The sequence below is a fragment of the Lagenorhynchus albirostris genome, chromosome 21 (assembly GCF_949774975.1).
Source record: "Lagenorhynchus albirostris chromosome 21, mLagAlb1.1, whole genome shotgun sequence".
Taxonomy (NCBI): Eukaryota; Metazoa; Chordata; class Mammalia; order Artiodactyla; family Delphinidae; genus Lagenorhynchus; species Lagenorhynchus albirostris.
Genome location: NC_083115.1, coordinates 9,478,873 through 9,495,939, shown reverse-complemented (window position 1 = coordinate 9,495,939; position 17,067 = coordinate 9,478,873). Strand labels below are relative to the sequence as shown.

At 40.8% G+C, this 17,067-nt stretch overlaps 1 protein-coding gene across 6 annotated transcripts in view; it reads right to left on the bottom strand.

The window, feature by feature from the left end:
- Positions 1-17,067, bottom strand: part of FUT10 (fucosyltransferase 10) — a 122,075-nt gene that overhangs the window by 30,398 nt on the left and 74,610 nt on the right. For all 6 annotated transcript variants that reach the window (XM_060136337.1, XM_060136341.1, XM_060136340.1 and 3 more), the window contains one exon: positions 15,154-15,989. In XM_060136337.1, the coding sequence (XP_059992320.1) occupies positions 15,154-15,989 (836 nt within the window). The remainder of the gene's footprint in view (positions 1-15,153; positions 15,990-17,067) is intronic.

The following is a 17,067-nucleotide window of genomic DNA, read 5'->3' as shown; positions in this document are numbered from 1 at the left end:
GGGGGGGGAGAATTAAAAACATAAGATAAGTTAACACAAGTCTCATGTTCCCTGAAGCAAGTACCTTCACTCCATAGAGTCCACAAAGTTACACGCGGAACAGTTAAAGGAGAAAGAATCTAACATTGAGAGTATTCTGTGCACTAGATACTTTGCTAGGCGTGTTACATAGCTTGTCTCATTCAGTCCTTCAATCCATTCAACATAAACAGTCTCGTGCCAAAGTACATTCTTATGGAATTTTATTTATTTATTTTTAATATTTATTTATTTATTTGGCTGCGCCGGTTCTTAGTTGCGGCATACGGGCTCTTAGTTGCGTCATGTGGGATCTAGTTCCCTGACTAGGGATCAAACCCAGGCCCCCTGCATTGAGAACGAGGAGTCTTGGCCGCTGGGCCACCAGGGAAGTCCCATTTATGGAATTTTAGAACACAGGGAAAAAGGAAGAGATTCTACAACATTCCTAAGAGGAAAAGACCAATTCTGAGGGTCAGAAGTTAGGATGGTTTTGGATTTCTGGACAGGAACACTGGAAGTTAAAAAGCAGTGGTGAAATTCATTGATGAATATTAACATTAGTTAGTACAACTTTAAGGAGAAGAAGGGTATTTGCATAGCCTCAAAATACCTCCCCCCCAGATATTTATTAATTATTGTGGTGGTTTTAACATATGTCCACAAATTATTTTATATTCCTCCCTCAAGGAGGTGAAGCTTAATTCTCCTCCCTTTGAGGGTGGGCTGGACTTAGTGACTCGCTTCGTGGAAAGAGAAAATTAGCAACTTCACAGAGGAAAAATCTAGCAGACACCACCTTAACCAAGTGATCAAAGTTAGCATCACCAGTAACATGTCATGTTGGTATCATTTATCCTCTGAAATGATACGATGAGAAGACCTTTTTCACCTCTGTGGTATTATTCTCCCAAATCCAAAACCCAAGTCTTAACATGAGAAAACATCAGAGAAACCCTACGGAGGGACATTCTACAAAGTATTGACCAGTCCTCTTCAAAAATGTCAAAGTTATTAAAAATAAGGAAAGACTGCACAACTGTCACAGACTTAAAGAGTCTAAGGCGACATGAGGAGTGATTACAGTCTGGTATCCTGGATCTGATCCTGGAATAGACAAAGGATATGAGTGGAGAAGCTGGTGAAATAGGACTGAAGTCTGTAGTTCAGTTCCTAGTAGTATTAACAGTCAATATTAGTTTCTCAGTGTTGACAAATGTGCCATGGTTATGTAAAATGTTAACATTAGAGGAAGCCAGGTGAAGAGAATTCAGGAACTTTGTACTATCTTTGTAACTCTTCTGTCAATCTAAAATCATTTCAAAATTTAAAGTTTTTTTTTAAGCCAATAACAAAATGCCTTCAAAATTCTGAGAAAAACTGATGACCACTGTAATAGTTTACATTCAGCTAAACTATAGCTTAAATATTAAAATAAAATGAAGACATTTCAGGCAACCCCCATACACCAGGAAGCTATATGAGGATACAATCAACCCACAAAAGAGGGAAAGCTAAGAAAAAAGGAAGAAAACACACAGGAAACAGAAGTGTCAACACAACAGAAAAAGACAAGGAGATTCCCAAAATGCTGGGGAAGGGAGATCTCAGGCTGATGTTCTACACAGTGTAGAGGGCAGCCAGACGTATTGATGTATGTCAGAAGGCTCCGGGAGAGATTTACTCAGCAAGATGAAATGAACTGGATGCCTGGTATAGCTGAATGTCTTCAAAGGAGATTTAAACAATCAAGAAGGATTGAATTAGTGATTAAAATTTTAAAATAAACAAGTAAGAAATAAGACAAGTATTAACTAGAAGGAAACCAAAAGCTGTACAAAGGGAAACAAATCATAGTATACTACATTGCTCATATCTATAATCAGAGAAACACTGAATATCAAAAAATTAGTGTATAAGAGCATGTTATGTAGAAACATTGAGTAATAACCAAAATAATTAGCTAACTATGGTGATTAGTGGCTGCTTCTAGGGAAGGAGAAAAGGGAAAAGAAGTAGAAGACTTTTTTTAAAAACTAACTTTGCAGAACTATTTGATACTTTAACCTATGCACATGTACATCTTTTTCAAAAAAAAATTTTTTTTTAATGTGAAGATAGTAGGGTTTCGGGGGTGGAGTCAAGATTGCGGACTAGGAGGATGCGGAATTCACATCCTCGCACAACCAGGGCACCTACCAGGCACCAGTGGGCGACCACGGACACCTAAGGGGACGGGAGGAACCCCCAGCGACCGGGTAGTACATGGAATGTTGGGGGGAATGAGTGGGGAGGAGAAGTGGAGGCGGGACGGGACTGGAGCCCCTGAGGGGTGGCTGGGGGAGGGGAAGGGATCCGACACTGAAGGGGTAAATTGGGGGACCATTGGGAGGGCAGAGGATCAGAAGGGAGCATGGACAGGTCTCCCCCGCCCACTTGGGCCCCCGGGAGCCTGCTGAGATCCTGGGCCTGATCTTCTGCCCACTGAGGCCTCCTCCAGCTGCATGGGTCCTGAGGGAGTGGGAGGGAAGGAAGGGGGAGCAAAAGTAAAGGCCAGACCTCAGGGACCTGGCACCCCTGGGGGGTGGTTGGGGTAGGGGAGGAGTTCCTACACCCAGCGGGATCCACCCACAGTTAGGGGTCCAGTGGGGACAGGGGAGATGCTGGAGGAGACCGCTGAGGTGTGGCGTGGAGGAACAGAAGGGAACGTGGCCAGCGCTTTCCCTGTCCACTTAGGCACCGGGGAGCCTCTTGGGCTACCAGAACTAATCCTCTGCCCGCAGAGCCTTCCTGCTGCCTGCAGAGCCCAAGCCCCACCACCCCCCCCCGCCACCCAGGGCCTTAACTCCAAACTCCGGAACTCCACACTTCCGAGGTCCCGCTTTGGATCTGCTGTGTCTCCCCTTCCGCACAGGTCCTAGGCAGGGGCCCCACCCTATGCTTGAACGTTGCCCCGCCCAGGCTCAAATGTCACCACTCCAGACTAGGTCCCGCCCCTACCTAACTTCCACCCCTGCCTAAACTCCACCCCCCATAGCCAAGGCTTTTTTTTTCTTTTTTCCTCTTTTAGATTGGGGTTCTGTTTTACCTTGCTGTTGATTCATTTATATTTTTATGTTTTCTAATAAATCTTTTATTTTTCTAATTTTATTTTATTCTTTATACTTTGTTATCGTTCTGCTCCTTTTGGCTTGTTCCCCCCCCCCTTTTTTTTTCTTTTTTCTGTTGTGGTTTTGTTTTACCTTGTTGCAGTTGTTTAAATTATATTCTTATTATTCCTAATATATTTTTTATCTTTTAAATTTTATTTTGTTTTTTATTCTTTGTAAATTATACTGCTTTTGACTGTGCCATGCAGCTTGCAAGATCTTGGTTCCCATGCTGGAGGTCGGGCCCGAGCTCCTGTGGTAGGAGCTCTGAGTCCAAACCTCTGGACTAACAGAGAACCTCAGACCCCAGGGAATATTAATCAGAGTGAGGCCTCCCGGAGGTGCTCATATCAGCACCAAGACCTGGCTCTATCCAACTGCCTGCAAACTCCAGTGCTGGACGCCTCAGGCCAAACAACCAGCAAGACAGGAATACAGCCCCACCCATTAAAAAAAAAAAAAAAGATACAACAAAAAAATACGTTACAGACGAAGAAGCAAGGTAAAAACCTAAAAGACCAAATAAATGAAGACGAAATAGGCCACCTACCTGAAAAAGAAATCAGAGTAATGATAGTAAAGATGATCCAAAATCTCAGAAACAGAATGGAGAAAATACAAGAAACATTTCACAAGGATCTAGAAGAACTAAAGAGCAAACAAACAGTGATGAACAACACAATAACTGAAATTAAAAACACTCTAGAGGAATCAATAACAGGATAAATGAGGCAGAAGAACGGATAAGTGAGCTGGAAGATAAAAAGGTGGAAATAACTGCCAAGGAGCAGAAAAAAGAAAAAAGAATGAAGAATTGAAGACAATCTCAGAGAGCTCTGGGACAACACCAAACGCACCAACATTCGAATTATAGGGGTCCCAGAAGAAGAAGAGAAAAAGAAAGTGTCTGAGAAAATATTTGAAGAGATTACAGTTGAAAACGTCCTTAACATGGGAAAGGAAATAGTCACACAAGTCCAGGAAGCACAGAGAGTCCCATACAGGATAAACCCTAGGAAAAACACGCCAAGACACATATTAATCAAACTAACAAAAATTAAATTCAAAGAAAACATATTAAAAGCAGCAAGGGAAAAACAAAACATAACATACAAAGGAATCCCCATAAGGTTAACAGCTGATCTTTCAGCAGAAACTCTGCAAGCCAGAAGGGAGTGGCAGGACATATTTAAAGTGATGAAAGGGAAAAACCCACCACCAAGATTACTCTACCCAACAAGGATCTCGTTCAGATTCGATGGAGAAATCAAAAGCTTTACAGACAAGCAAAAGCTACAAGAATTCAGCATCACAAAACCAGCTTTACAACAAATGCTAAAGGAACTTCTCTAAGTGGGAAACACAAAAGAAGAGACAGACAAAAACAAACCTAAGTCAATTAAGAAAATGGTAATAGGAACATACATATCAATAACCACCTTGAATGTAAATGGATTAAATGCTCCAGCCAAAAGACAAAGACTGGTTGAATGGAAACAAAAATAAGACCCTTATATATGCTGTCTACAAGAAACCCGCTCCAGACCTAGGGACACATACAGACTGAAAGTGAGGGGATGGAAAAAGATATCCTATGCAAATGGAAATCACAAGAAAGCTGGAGTAGCAATACTCGTTTCAGATAAAATAGACTTTAAAATAAAGAATGTTACAAGAGATAAGGAAGGACACTACATAATGATCAAGGGATCAATCCAAGAAGAAAACATAACAATTGTAAATATTTATGCACCCAAAATAGGAGCACCTCAATACATAAGGGAAATGCTAACAGCCATAAAAGGAGAAATCAACAGTAACACAAAAATAGTGGGGGACTTTAACACCTCACTTACACCGATGGACAGATCATCCAGACAGAAAATTAATAAGGAAACACAAGCTTCAAATGACACATTCCATCCGAAAACAGCAGATTATACTTTCTTCTCAAGTGCACACGGAACATTGTCCAGAATAGATCACATCTTGGGTCACAAATCAAGCCTTGGAAAATTTAAGAAAACTGAAATCATATCAAGCATCTTTTCCAACCACAAAGCTATGAGATTGGGCTTCCCTGGTGGCGCAGTGGTTGAGAGTCCGCCTGCCGATGCAGGGGATGCGGGTTCGTGCCCCAGTCTGGGAAGATCCCACATGCCACGAAGCAGCTAGGCCCGTGAGCTATGGCCACTGAGTCTGCATGTCCGAAGCCTGTGCTCCACAATGGGAGAGGCCACAACAGTGGAGAGGCCTGCGTACCACACAAAAAAAAAAGCTATGAGATTAGAAATCAATCACAGGAAAAAAACAGGAAAAAAACACAAATATATGGAAGCTAAACAGTGCACTGCTAAATAACCAAGAGATCACTGAAGAAATCAAAGAGCAAATAAAAGAATACCTAGAAACAAATGACAATGAAAACATGATGATCCAAAACCTATGGGAAGCAGCAAAAGCAGTTTCAAGAAGGCAGTTCATAGCAATTCAAGCTCACCTCAAGAAACAAGAAAAAATTCAAATAAACAATCTAACCTTACACCTAAAGCAACTAGAAAAAGAAGAACAAAGAAAACCCGAAGTTAGTAGAAAGAAAGAAATCACAAAGATTAGAGCAGAAATAAATGAAAAAGAAACAAATAAAACAATAGCAAAGATCAATAAAAATAAAAGCTGGTTCTTTGAGACGATAAACAAAATTGATAAAACTTTAGCCAAACTCATCAAGAAAAAAAGGGAGAGGACTCAAATAAATACAATTAAAATGAAAAAGGAGAGATTACAACTGACACTGCAGAAATACAAAAGATCATGAGACTACTATAAGAAACTCTATGCCAATAAAATGGACAACCTGGAAGAAATAGACAAATTCTTGGAAAAGTACAACCTTCCAAGATTGAAATAGGAAGAATTAGAAAATATAAACAGACCAATCACATGTAATGAAATTGAAACCATAATTAAAAATCTTCCAACAAACAAAAGTCCAGGACCAGATGGCTTCACAGGCAAATTCTATCAAACATTTAGAGAAGAGTTAATACCTATCCTTCTCAAACTCTTCCAAAAAATTGCAGAGTAAGGAAAACTCCAAAACTCATGCTACAAGGCCCCCATCACCCTGATACCAAAACCAGAAGAAGATATCACAAAAAAAGAAAATTATAGACCAATATCACTGATGAACACAGATGCAAAACTCCTGAACAAAATACTAGCAAACAGAATCCAACAACACATTAAAAGGATCATACACCATGATCAAGTGGGATTTATCCCAGGGATACAAGGATTCTTCAATATATACAAAACAATCAATGTGATACACCATATTAACAAATTAAAGAATAAAAACCAGGGCTTCCCTGGTGGCACAGTGGTTGAGAGTCTGCCTGCCGATGCAGGGGACATGGGTTCATGCCCCGGTCCGGGAAGATCCCACATGCCGTGGAGCGGCTGGGCCCGTGAGCCATGGCCACTGAGCCTGCGCGTCCGGAGCCTGTGCTCTGCAACGGGAGAGGCCACAACAGTGAGAGGCCTGCATACCGCAAAAGAAAAAAAAAAGAATAAAACCCATATGATCATCTAAATAGATGCAGAAAAAGCTTTTGACACAATTCAACACCCATTTATGATAAAAACTCTCCAGAAAATGGGCATAGAGGGAACCTACCTCAACATAATAAAAACCATATGCAACAAACCCACAGCAAACATCATTCTTAATGGTGAAAAACTGAAAGCATTTCCTCTAAGATCAGGAACAAGACAAGGATGTCCACTCGTGCCATTATTATTCAACATAGTACTGGAAGTCCTAGCCACAGCAATCAGAGAAGAAAAAGAAATAAAAGGAATACAAATTGGAAAAGAAGAAGTAAAACTGTCACTGTTTGCCAATGACATGATACTAAACATAGAAAATCCTAAAGATGCCACCATAAAACTACTAGAACTAATCAGTGAATTTGGTAAGGTTGCAGGATACAAAATTAATGCACAGAAATCTCTTGCATTCCTATACACTAACAACGAAAGATCAGAAAGGGAAATTAAGGAAACAATCCCATTTACCATCACAACAAAAAGAATAAAATACCTAGGAATAAACCTACCTAAGTAGGCAAAAGACCTGTACTCAGAAAATTATAAAACACTGATGAAAGAAATCAAAGATAACATAAGCAGATGGAGAGATATACCATGTTCTTGGATTGGAAGAATCAATATTGTGAAAATGACTATACTACCCAGAGCAATCTACAGGTTCAATTCAATCCCTATCAAATTACCAATGGCATTTTTCACAGAACTAGAACCAGAAATTTTACAATTTGTATGAGAACACAAAAGACCCTGAACAGCCAAAGCAATCTTAAGAAAGAAAAACAGAGCTGGAGGAATCAGGCTCCCTGACTTCACACTATACTACAAAGCTACAGTCATCAAGACAGTATGGTACTGGCACAAAAACAGAAACATAGATCAATGGAACAAGATAGAAAGCCCAGAGATAAACCCACGCACATACGGTCACCTTATCTTTGACAAAGGAGGCAAGATGGAGAAAAGACAGCCTCTTCAGTAAGTGGTACTGGGGAAAATGGACAGCTACATGTAAAAGAATGAAATTAGAACACACCCTAATACCATATACAAAAATAAACTCAAAATGGATTAAAGACCTAAATGTAAGGCCAGACACTATCAAACTCTTAGAGGAAAACATAGGAAGAACACTCTATGACATAAATCACAGCAAGATCCTTTTTGACCCACCTCCTAGAGAACTGGAAACAAAAACAAAAATAAACAAATGGGACCTAATGAAACTTCAAAGCTTCTGCACAGCATAGGAAACCATAAACAAGATGAAAAGACAACCCTCAGAATGGGAGAAAGTGTTTGCCAAAGAAGCAACTGACAAAGGATTAATCTCCAAAATATACAAGCAGCTCATGCAGCTCAATATCACAAAAACAAATAACCCAATCCAAAAATGGGCAGAAGACCTAAACAGACATTTCTCCAAAGAAGACATACAGATGGCCAACAAATACATGAAAAGACACTTAACATCACTAATCATTAGAGAAATGCAAATCAAAACTACAATGAGGTATCACCTCACACCAGTCAGAATGGCCATTATCAAAAAATCTAGAAACAGGGCTTCCCTGGTGGCGCAGTGGTTGAGAGTCCGCCTGCCGAGGCAGGGGACACGGGTTCGTGCCCCAGTCTGGGAAGATCCCACATGCCGCGGAGTGGCTGGGCCCGTGAGCCATGGCCACTGAGCCTGCGCGTCCGGAGCCTGTGCTCCGCAACGGGAGAGGCCACAACAGTGAGAGGCCCGCGTACCGAAAAAAAAAAAAAAAAATAGGAAATCTCTAAATTGTCTTGCCTTTTAGAAGCACAGCATACTGCATAATTCCTTTTTCTTAGAAATCCTCTCCATTTTCATACCTTATTTATAATTCTAACTTCAAAAGATCATCCAAGCTACTTAGAACATCATATTTAATCTTTAAGAAGAAAAATTTTGACCTGAGGTATGCCTATTGGATGACTTTTTTTTTTTTTTTTTTGGTACGCGGGCCTCTCACTGCTGTGGCCTCTCCCGTTGCGGAGCACTGGCTCTGGATACGCAGGCTCAGCGGCCATGGCTCACGGGCCCAGCAGATCCGCGGCACGCGGGATCCTCCCAGACCGGGGCACGAACCCGCGTCCCCTGCATCGGCAGGCGGACTCTCAACCACTGCGCCACCAGGGAAGCCCCCAGTGGGGCAAACTTTTGATCAACGGGAAACTGCAGCAACGGATAAGTTCTCTCCCCTTCTTTACCTTAAAAGAATGGTCCTGAGATACAGTAAATGCTCCTCGGGGTGGCGCCCCAAGGATTAACCAATGCATCCCACTTAGAGGCACTCAGTTCAGTACATTCTCAAACTGGCTCTCGTTCCTTCACTGCTTTACTCACCCACTCCTCACTCCCCCTTTCTAGGACTGTACCCCCAGTCAAACCAAAGCACAAATGCCTCTGCTTCCATTTCCATTTTCTGTGTTTAAATAGTTGGTACCAGAAGTCGTCCTAGAGAGTATTATTCACCTGATGGCAATAAGGTTCCACTGCCAATAGTAAATCACCAATAAAATTGATAAGGCTGTAAACTGTTCATCATCAGCACTCAGCACATACGTGAGAAAGGAGTCCCGGCTCAGAGAGGAAATAGCTTATATGCCAAAAGGACCTGAAGGACCTGGTTAGGATGTATGGGCAAGAATTGGGGCATGTGTAAGAGTGTATCTTGAGGTAGCGTATCTTGAGGGTGGGAGGAATATAAGGCTAAACAGGGCATTATGGACCTGGAGGGACTCACTTATGACATGGAACTCAATGTTCCGGCAATGTTCTGAAGCTGGTCCTAATAGCTGGTTGAATGGTTCTTTAAAACTTAGACATGATGACAGTCTACTATAAATGAGATAGAGATGCTTGTGGATGGGCATTAACATAAAAAGTTGACTGGAACAGCTCTGATCTGCTATACAGATACCAAATTCAGCAAGGCAGCTGCAGTTGGGTCTACTGTCAAGTTAAGTAAATGGTCATCCCCCACCGTTTTCCATGATTAACCTTGTTTTTGTCAGTGGTCAGAAAGGTAAATTAAATGTGGGGGCAGATATGATGGGCCTGTCATAAATCCCATCATAGCGTATGCCTAGTCAGTGCAGTAGAGGAAAAAGGAAGAAGTAAAAGACAGATTGAGGGGGACAGGGGAAGAGTAAAATTGTCTTTATTTGTAAATGACATGATCATTTACATAGAAAAGTCCTAGGAATTCAAAAAAAAAAAAAAGATACCAGAACTAATCAGTGAGTTTAACAAGGTTGCAGTATGCGAGGTCAAACATACAAAATCAATTTTATTTCTATATACTAGCAACGAACAATTGGAAAATAAAGGTTTTTTAAAAAAAAATACCACTTATGTGGTATCCAAAAATGTGAACTTCTTAGGGATAAATTTGTCCAAAGAGTTATAAAACTTGTACACCAGAAACTACAAAATACTGTTTAAAGAAATTAAAGAAGACCTACATAAATGAACAGATATATCATGCTTATTGATTAAATGTCTCTATATTGTTGTCAATTCTCCCCAAATTGACATATAGATTCAACAAAATCCCAATGAAAATCCCATCAAGCATTTCTGTAGAAACTGACAAAATGAATCTAAAATTTATGTGGAAAAGCAAAAGACCGAAAATAGTGAAAATAATTTTGAAGAAGAACAAAGTTGGAAGATTAACACTACCTCATTTCAAGACTTATTATAAAGCAACAGTACTCAAATATAGATATACTGATCAGCACAGAAACTGACCCATGCATATATGGCCAATTGATTTTTTTAAAAAGAAGCCAAGGTAATTCAATCAGGAAAGAATAATCTTTCCAGAAAATGAGGCTGATACAATTGGATATCCAAATAAACAAACCTCAACTCTTACATTATACCACAACACAAAAATTAACTCTAAGTGGATCATAGACCTAAATGTCAAAGTTAAAACAACAAAACTTCTAGAAGAAACAGAAGCAAATCTTAGAGACCCTGGGTTAGACAAAGATTTTTTTAAACAAGCCACAAAAAGCACAAGCTATAAAAGAAAAAATTTATGAGCTGGACTCATCAAAATTAAAAACTCTACATTTCTGTAGACACTATTAAGAAAATGAAAAGACAACCCACAGACTGGAAGAAAACATTTGTTAATTTTATAATTGACAAATGACTTGTATTCACAGTATATAAAGAATTCTTACAAGTCAAGAGTAACAAGTCAAACAACCCAGTTTTTAAAAAATGAGTAAAAGACTTAAAGAGATATATCACAAAAGAAGATACTGACAGCAAATAAGCCATTAAAAGATATTCAACATCATTAGTTATTAAGAAAATGTAAATTAAACCACAGTGAGATACACTATACACCCAATAGAAAGGCAAAAATTAGAAGAATGACCACACACCAACTGTTAATGAATGAACTCTCATACAACGCTGGCAGGAATGTAAGATGGAGAAACTCTAGAAAATAAATTAGTCGTTTCTCAAAATGTTAAACATACATCTACCATATGACCTAGCCAATCCACTCCTAGGTATTTACGGAAGAGAAGTGAAAGCATATATCCATACAAAGATCTGTACATGAATGTTCACAGCAGCTTTATTTGTAACAGCCAAAAACTGGAAACAGGCGTGTGGATAAGCAAATTTTGGTATATCCAAACTTCAGCAATATAGAGAAATGGACTCTTGATACACACAGAATTGTGGATAAACGTCAACATTATCATGCAGGATGAAAGAAGCCAGACACAAAAGAATACACACTACATGATTCCATTTATACAAAATTCTAGAAAACTGCCTTGGCTTCTTTGTCAAAAGTGACAAAAAGCAGATGAGTGGTTGCCTGAAGAAGCGGGTGGAAAAGGGACAGATTACAAACAGACATGAGGAAACGTTTAGGGGAGAATAGAAATGTCTGTCATCTTGACTGAAGTGATGGTTTCACAGGCGTTTGCACATGTAATAACTAATCCAACTGTAAACTTTAAATATACGCAGTTTATTGTACATCAATTATACCTCAATAAAGCTAATTGTTTTAAGTTTATCCCAATTCTGTAAAGTTATATTCCTGGTTATTCCATGTTGTCTCCCCTATTATAGCCTCTTTGAGGACAGGATAATGTATCAATAAATGTTCTTTAACTAACATTAACTCCTGGGTTGGTCTCTTCAATACTAAAAGACTTTCCCCTACATAAATCAAGCAAACGACACCAAGAATAAGCCCACTCAGATTCGCTAGGTGTGAGGAACAGATTCAAGATGGCCCCATGATATCCACACCTCCTGGTATTCATGCCCTTATGTTATCCCCTCCCCTCGACTGTGGGTGTTACTTGTCACTTGCCTCTAGCCAATAGAATATGACAAAGGTGAGAGGATGTATGTGATTACATGTATGTGGTTACACTCATGAGACTGTAGCACTGGTCTTGGCATCTCCCCCTCCCTTGCTGGCTTTAAGGAAGCAAGCAGCCATGTGGGGGAAGCACAGGACAGGGAACTGCGGGTGGCCTCTAGGAGCTGAGGGCAACCTACAGCCTATAGCCAGCAGGAAACTGAAGCCCTCAGTCCTACAACCTCAAGAAACTGCATCTGCCAACAAGCATGTGAGTTTGAAAGCAGACCTGTCCCCAGTTAAGCCTCTAGATGAGAACCCAGCCCTGACTGACACTTTGATTGCAGCCTTCCAGAGAACCCAGGTAAGCCATGACCAGAATCCTAACCCACAGAGACTGTGAAATAACAAAAGTTTGTTGTTTTAAGCCGCTAAGTTTGTGGCACTACTGTTTAAACAGCAGTAGATAACTAATATACTAGGTTTGTACGTTTATGACAGGAGGAAGCAGAATAGAGGAAGGGGAAATGCATTGAATATTCTAATAGTGTTTTGTACATCTAAATACCATGATTTAAACTACTATCAATTGTAAGATAAAAAATAATCGAGTTGAGGAGATCAAATTATTTCTTTCAGCTTTTATTTGTCTGAAAGAGAAAAAGTGAAGAAACATTTACAGAGCTTACTTTAAGGCATACCATATATATAAGCTGTAACAAATCTTATAAACACAAATGAAAACAGCTGGCCTAATACCCTTTAATTTACTTTCATGGTATGTTTTGTTTTGCTTTTCAATAATGAGCACATTTGTGTTTGAGAATTGTACCAAGTTCTCTGAAATGCAAGCAAAGCCTTCCAGTCACCTCCACTGACCACCTCTCTGGGAGGAATGAGAGCATGCTGGAGGACAGCTTACTCTGTTTCTCCTCAAAGACTCCAGACAGAAGGGCATTCAACTACACCACCTTCCGGCACTCTGAAATACCACAACCAGAGAGCTGGTTCCGTGGGAAATGCACGAATGTATGTATCCTCCTATATCTTTGAAAAAGCTATTCCCCAATGTCACTATACCCTCTTTTCCAGTCCCCAGTAATCACCCCAATAGGGTTTCTGTGAGATGCGGGAGCAGTTAGGGTTTGTGTGCTTCTTTCAGTTTTCTGTGAATATAATCTCCAACATGGAAAAGGATCGTGAAAATGAGCCCAGGCAAACCTTCATCCTCAGAAGTTCTGTTTTCTGCCTTGATATATTTTCAGAGTCAATCATTGGTATAGCGTGGGCAATTAATGTGGTCTCTACTTTCTCATGTGTTTTTTGCAGTGGCATGTGTATGTGTGTCTTTTGGTTTTTGCTGTAAGGTGGCCCTCTAAATTAGGTCATAAAGGAAGTCACTGGAAATCAGGATGCATTCCCTGAGAAGAATGATGTAATATTTAGTGTTCCTGTTGCTGACCAAGACACTCAGCTTAAAATAAAGATTTTATGAATAAAACTTTGTTATAAGAAACCAGATAAAATAATTTAAATTCTCATCATTATTAAAATTAGGAAAATAATGTTTCACATATTTTAAATTTGTCTAAGCATATACATATTTAGCACACGAAAGCCTCATACAGTATGTATTCAATACATTAAAATAATTCCACACACTATTTAGGTTTATGTTTGGCCTGAAATTTCTATGCTAGCTAAAATAAACATTTAAATATTTAACAAAATTGTCTGCCTTCAGAGAATTTAGATAAAACGTTATGTGTATATGGGAGTCAAGGAAATGATGGCCGACAGCCAAGTAGGGCCATCTCATTTTTTTTTAGATTTCAAAGATAGTTGAAAGTAATCTTTTTCTTTCAACAAGTTTCATTTTAATGAATTCGCTTCTCTATAAAGTGGAACCATTCCTGTCATAAATAATAAAGTAAGCAAATAAACATTAAGAGCATCTAGAGGGCTTCCCTGGCGGTGCAGTGGTTAAGAAACCGCCTGCCAATGCAGGGGACACGGATTCGAGCCCTGGTCCGGGAAGATCCCACATGCCGTGGAGCAACTAAGCCCGTGCGCCACAACTACCAAGCCTGCACTCTAGCCACAACTACTGAGCCCACGTGCCACAACTACTGAGCCCACGTGTCTAGAGCCCGTGCCACAACTACTGAGCCCACGTGTCTAGAGCCCGTGCTCCGCAACAAGAGAAGCCGCCACAATGATAAGCCCACGCACCGCCACAAAGAGTACCTCCTGCTCCCTGCAACTAGAGGAAGCCCGTGCGCAGCAACGAAGACCCAATGTAGCCAAAAAATAAAAATTAATTAATTTAAAAAAAAGAGCATCTAGAACTTGAAGATGTTACTAAGAACTTTAATTTTAATAATTTAAGAAAAAGAAGTCTTTTAAGGATTATCTCCAACATTATTTGAATATTCTCTTTATATTAATAAGCATGTGTGTGTACCACACACAGAAAGAGCAACAATCAGGGAGTGACAGGAAGTGAGAGAGAGAGAGAGACAGAAAGAGACAGAGAGAGAGAGGTTAATTGAGTGTGTATATGAAATGAAAATAAGTTTCAAAATGGCAGTCCATGGGGCATGAGCATAAGGGGTCCGGCATAAACCACAGCCTTGATGGAGAGGTTAAAGGACTGACCATGTGGAGGAGATTCAGAACTTTCCATATTTTAAATTTTTTGGCCTTCTCCTTCCCCTGCAGCTTCCTTGTATTACTGCCCAGCACCTGCAGTATATTATCCTCCAGAAGAAACAATAAAGGAGAATTTAAGGCCTTCAGGAAGAGGGACAGGACTAGTAAACTTCATGACAGTCCTCAAAGAATAGCAATGAAATAGTCATCCTTGCCTCAGAGCCTGGCCTCTCTGATAGAAGTGAGGACCAGTGATGGGGCAGCTGCAACAGAATAATGCAGAGCAGCAGAGAACATCAAGACGGTCATCCCAGCACCTCTCTGCCAAACCTGGATTTGCTTACCTTTTCCTGGAGCCTAATGTTATCCCACACCTTGGTGCACACCATACACTCAAATGCGTCGATGTAGTTGTCCTGCTTGATGTCCTGCACCCCCCATTTCCGTTCCCTGAGAGCAGTGAGAAGTCGCTGATTCGAGATCTCACCCTTCAGCTTCCATTCTATGTAGGCCTGGTACAGTCTGTCGTCGTGATCCAGCTGTCTGATGTAACTTGCCAGTTCTCTAGGGTGAGAAAATTCTGATACCAGGATAGCACTTCTATTACTTGGAAGCCAGTCTGCGATGCTGGGTGATCCGTAATACACAGGGACGACCCCCAGTTTCAGAGGTCTCCAGAACTTCTCAGTGATGTAGTCATCGCAAACCGCGTTCTCGAAAGCAAGGATAAACTTATACTGGGCAAGGATCCTATAAAAGTCACCAGCGTCCATAGAGGCTGGACCGTTCAGCTGCTGAGGGAGAGCTTTGTTTCGCAAACACTCGCCGTAAGAATCGACCTCGATGTACGTCATCAGCTCTCGAACGTAGCTGTCTCTGTCTGAGGGTGGGTCACAGTCGGACTGTACGTACACCAGAGGAGCGAGGCTTTTCCGAAGGTGGTTTTTGGACTGCAAGGGGACCAGGTATCGGAGTGACTTCAGGACTTCTGTGCCCTCCAGGTACTGGGTAGTTAGTGGCAGGTGGGAATGCCGGCTGAAGGTGGCCGTGTAGTTGAACAAGGTGATGACTGGCTGGTGAAAGAGCTTGTAATTGTTTTTCGGAGACTCTTCGTGAAAAAGGGCCCAGTCGTGATGGGCTTTCCGAGGCAGAGGTAAGCTATCTATGTTAAAGTCAGTACCTAGGAGAAGAAAAGACAATGTAGTGTGTCCAAAGAACTCTGGGGTTTAAGTTTGAGTCCACCTGGTAAGATTAGTATACAGAGGAGTTTGAGGCTATAAATAAGTAGCATATTACGGTGTCTGCAAAATGCCTGGCAGTCAGTCATGAAGCTTTCACCCTAGAAACTGCTCAGGGAGAGAATCATCAAGGAAAGGGACCCCCTCTCTCATTTTATGAAAAGGGAAATGGGAGAAGTGTCTATCCTGATTCTAAAGAATTTATTCCACCGCCTCCTGGCTTTCCTTCCAGAGGCATTGCCTAAGAGAGGGAAGGAGAAATGAAGAGATAGAGAGTTCTTAAAAAAGAAGAAGCGGGCTTCCCTCGTGGCGCAGTGGTTGAGAGTCCGCCTGCCGATACAGGGGACATGGGTTCGTGCCCCGGTCCGGGAAGATCCCACATGCAGCGGAGCGGCTAGGCCCGTGAGCCATGCCGCTGAGCCTGCACGTCCGGAGCCTGTGCTCCGCAACGGGAGAGGCCACAACAGTGAGAGGCAGGCGTATCGCAAAAAAAAAAAAGAGAGAGAGAAAGGAAGCCAAAAAGGGAAAAGCAACCAGCTTGGCAGATTGATTAACTGAAAAAAAGTGAAATCATGCAAAATTAGCCAGAACAAATATACAGGAAAATAATATTTTTTTAAATCCAAAATGATCAATTTCAACAAAGCGCAGCGAATCAACCTTAGTAAAAATGGTAGACAAGAGGCTTTTAAAGACTTAAGAGCTGATAATAGCGCTATGTTACAGACCGCTACAGGATGGCCACGAATTAACAAGCACATCGAGAAATAAAGAAGGCGTAACAGGATTAGAGTTATGAGTGATTCCAGCTTCCACAAGATTAATTGGGGAAATCTCTGAAACATGATAATGTGCAGACAGAAATGATGGATATGGTGAGCCATTGTTTCCTGACTGTGTGCGTGGAGACCCAATCAGGAAAAAGTTATTTCTATAACTGAGAAAGAAGAATTAAGACAATTATCACAATACGTAATACAGAATTTCTAAGGTGTTCCAGACACTGATGATTTTTTGGCC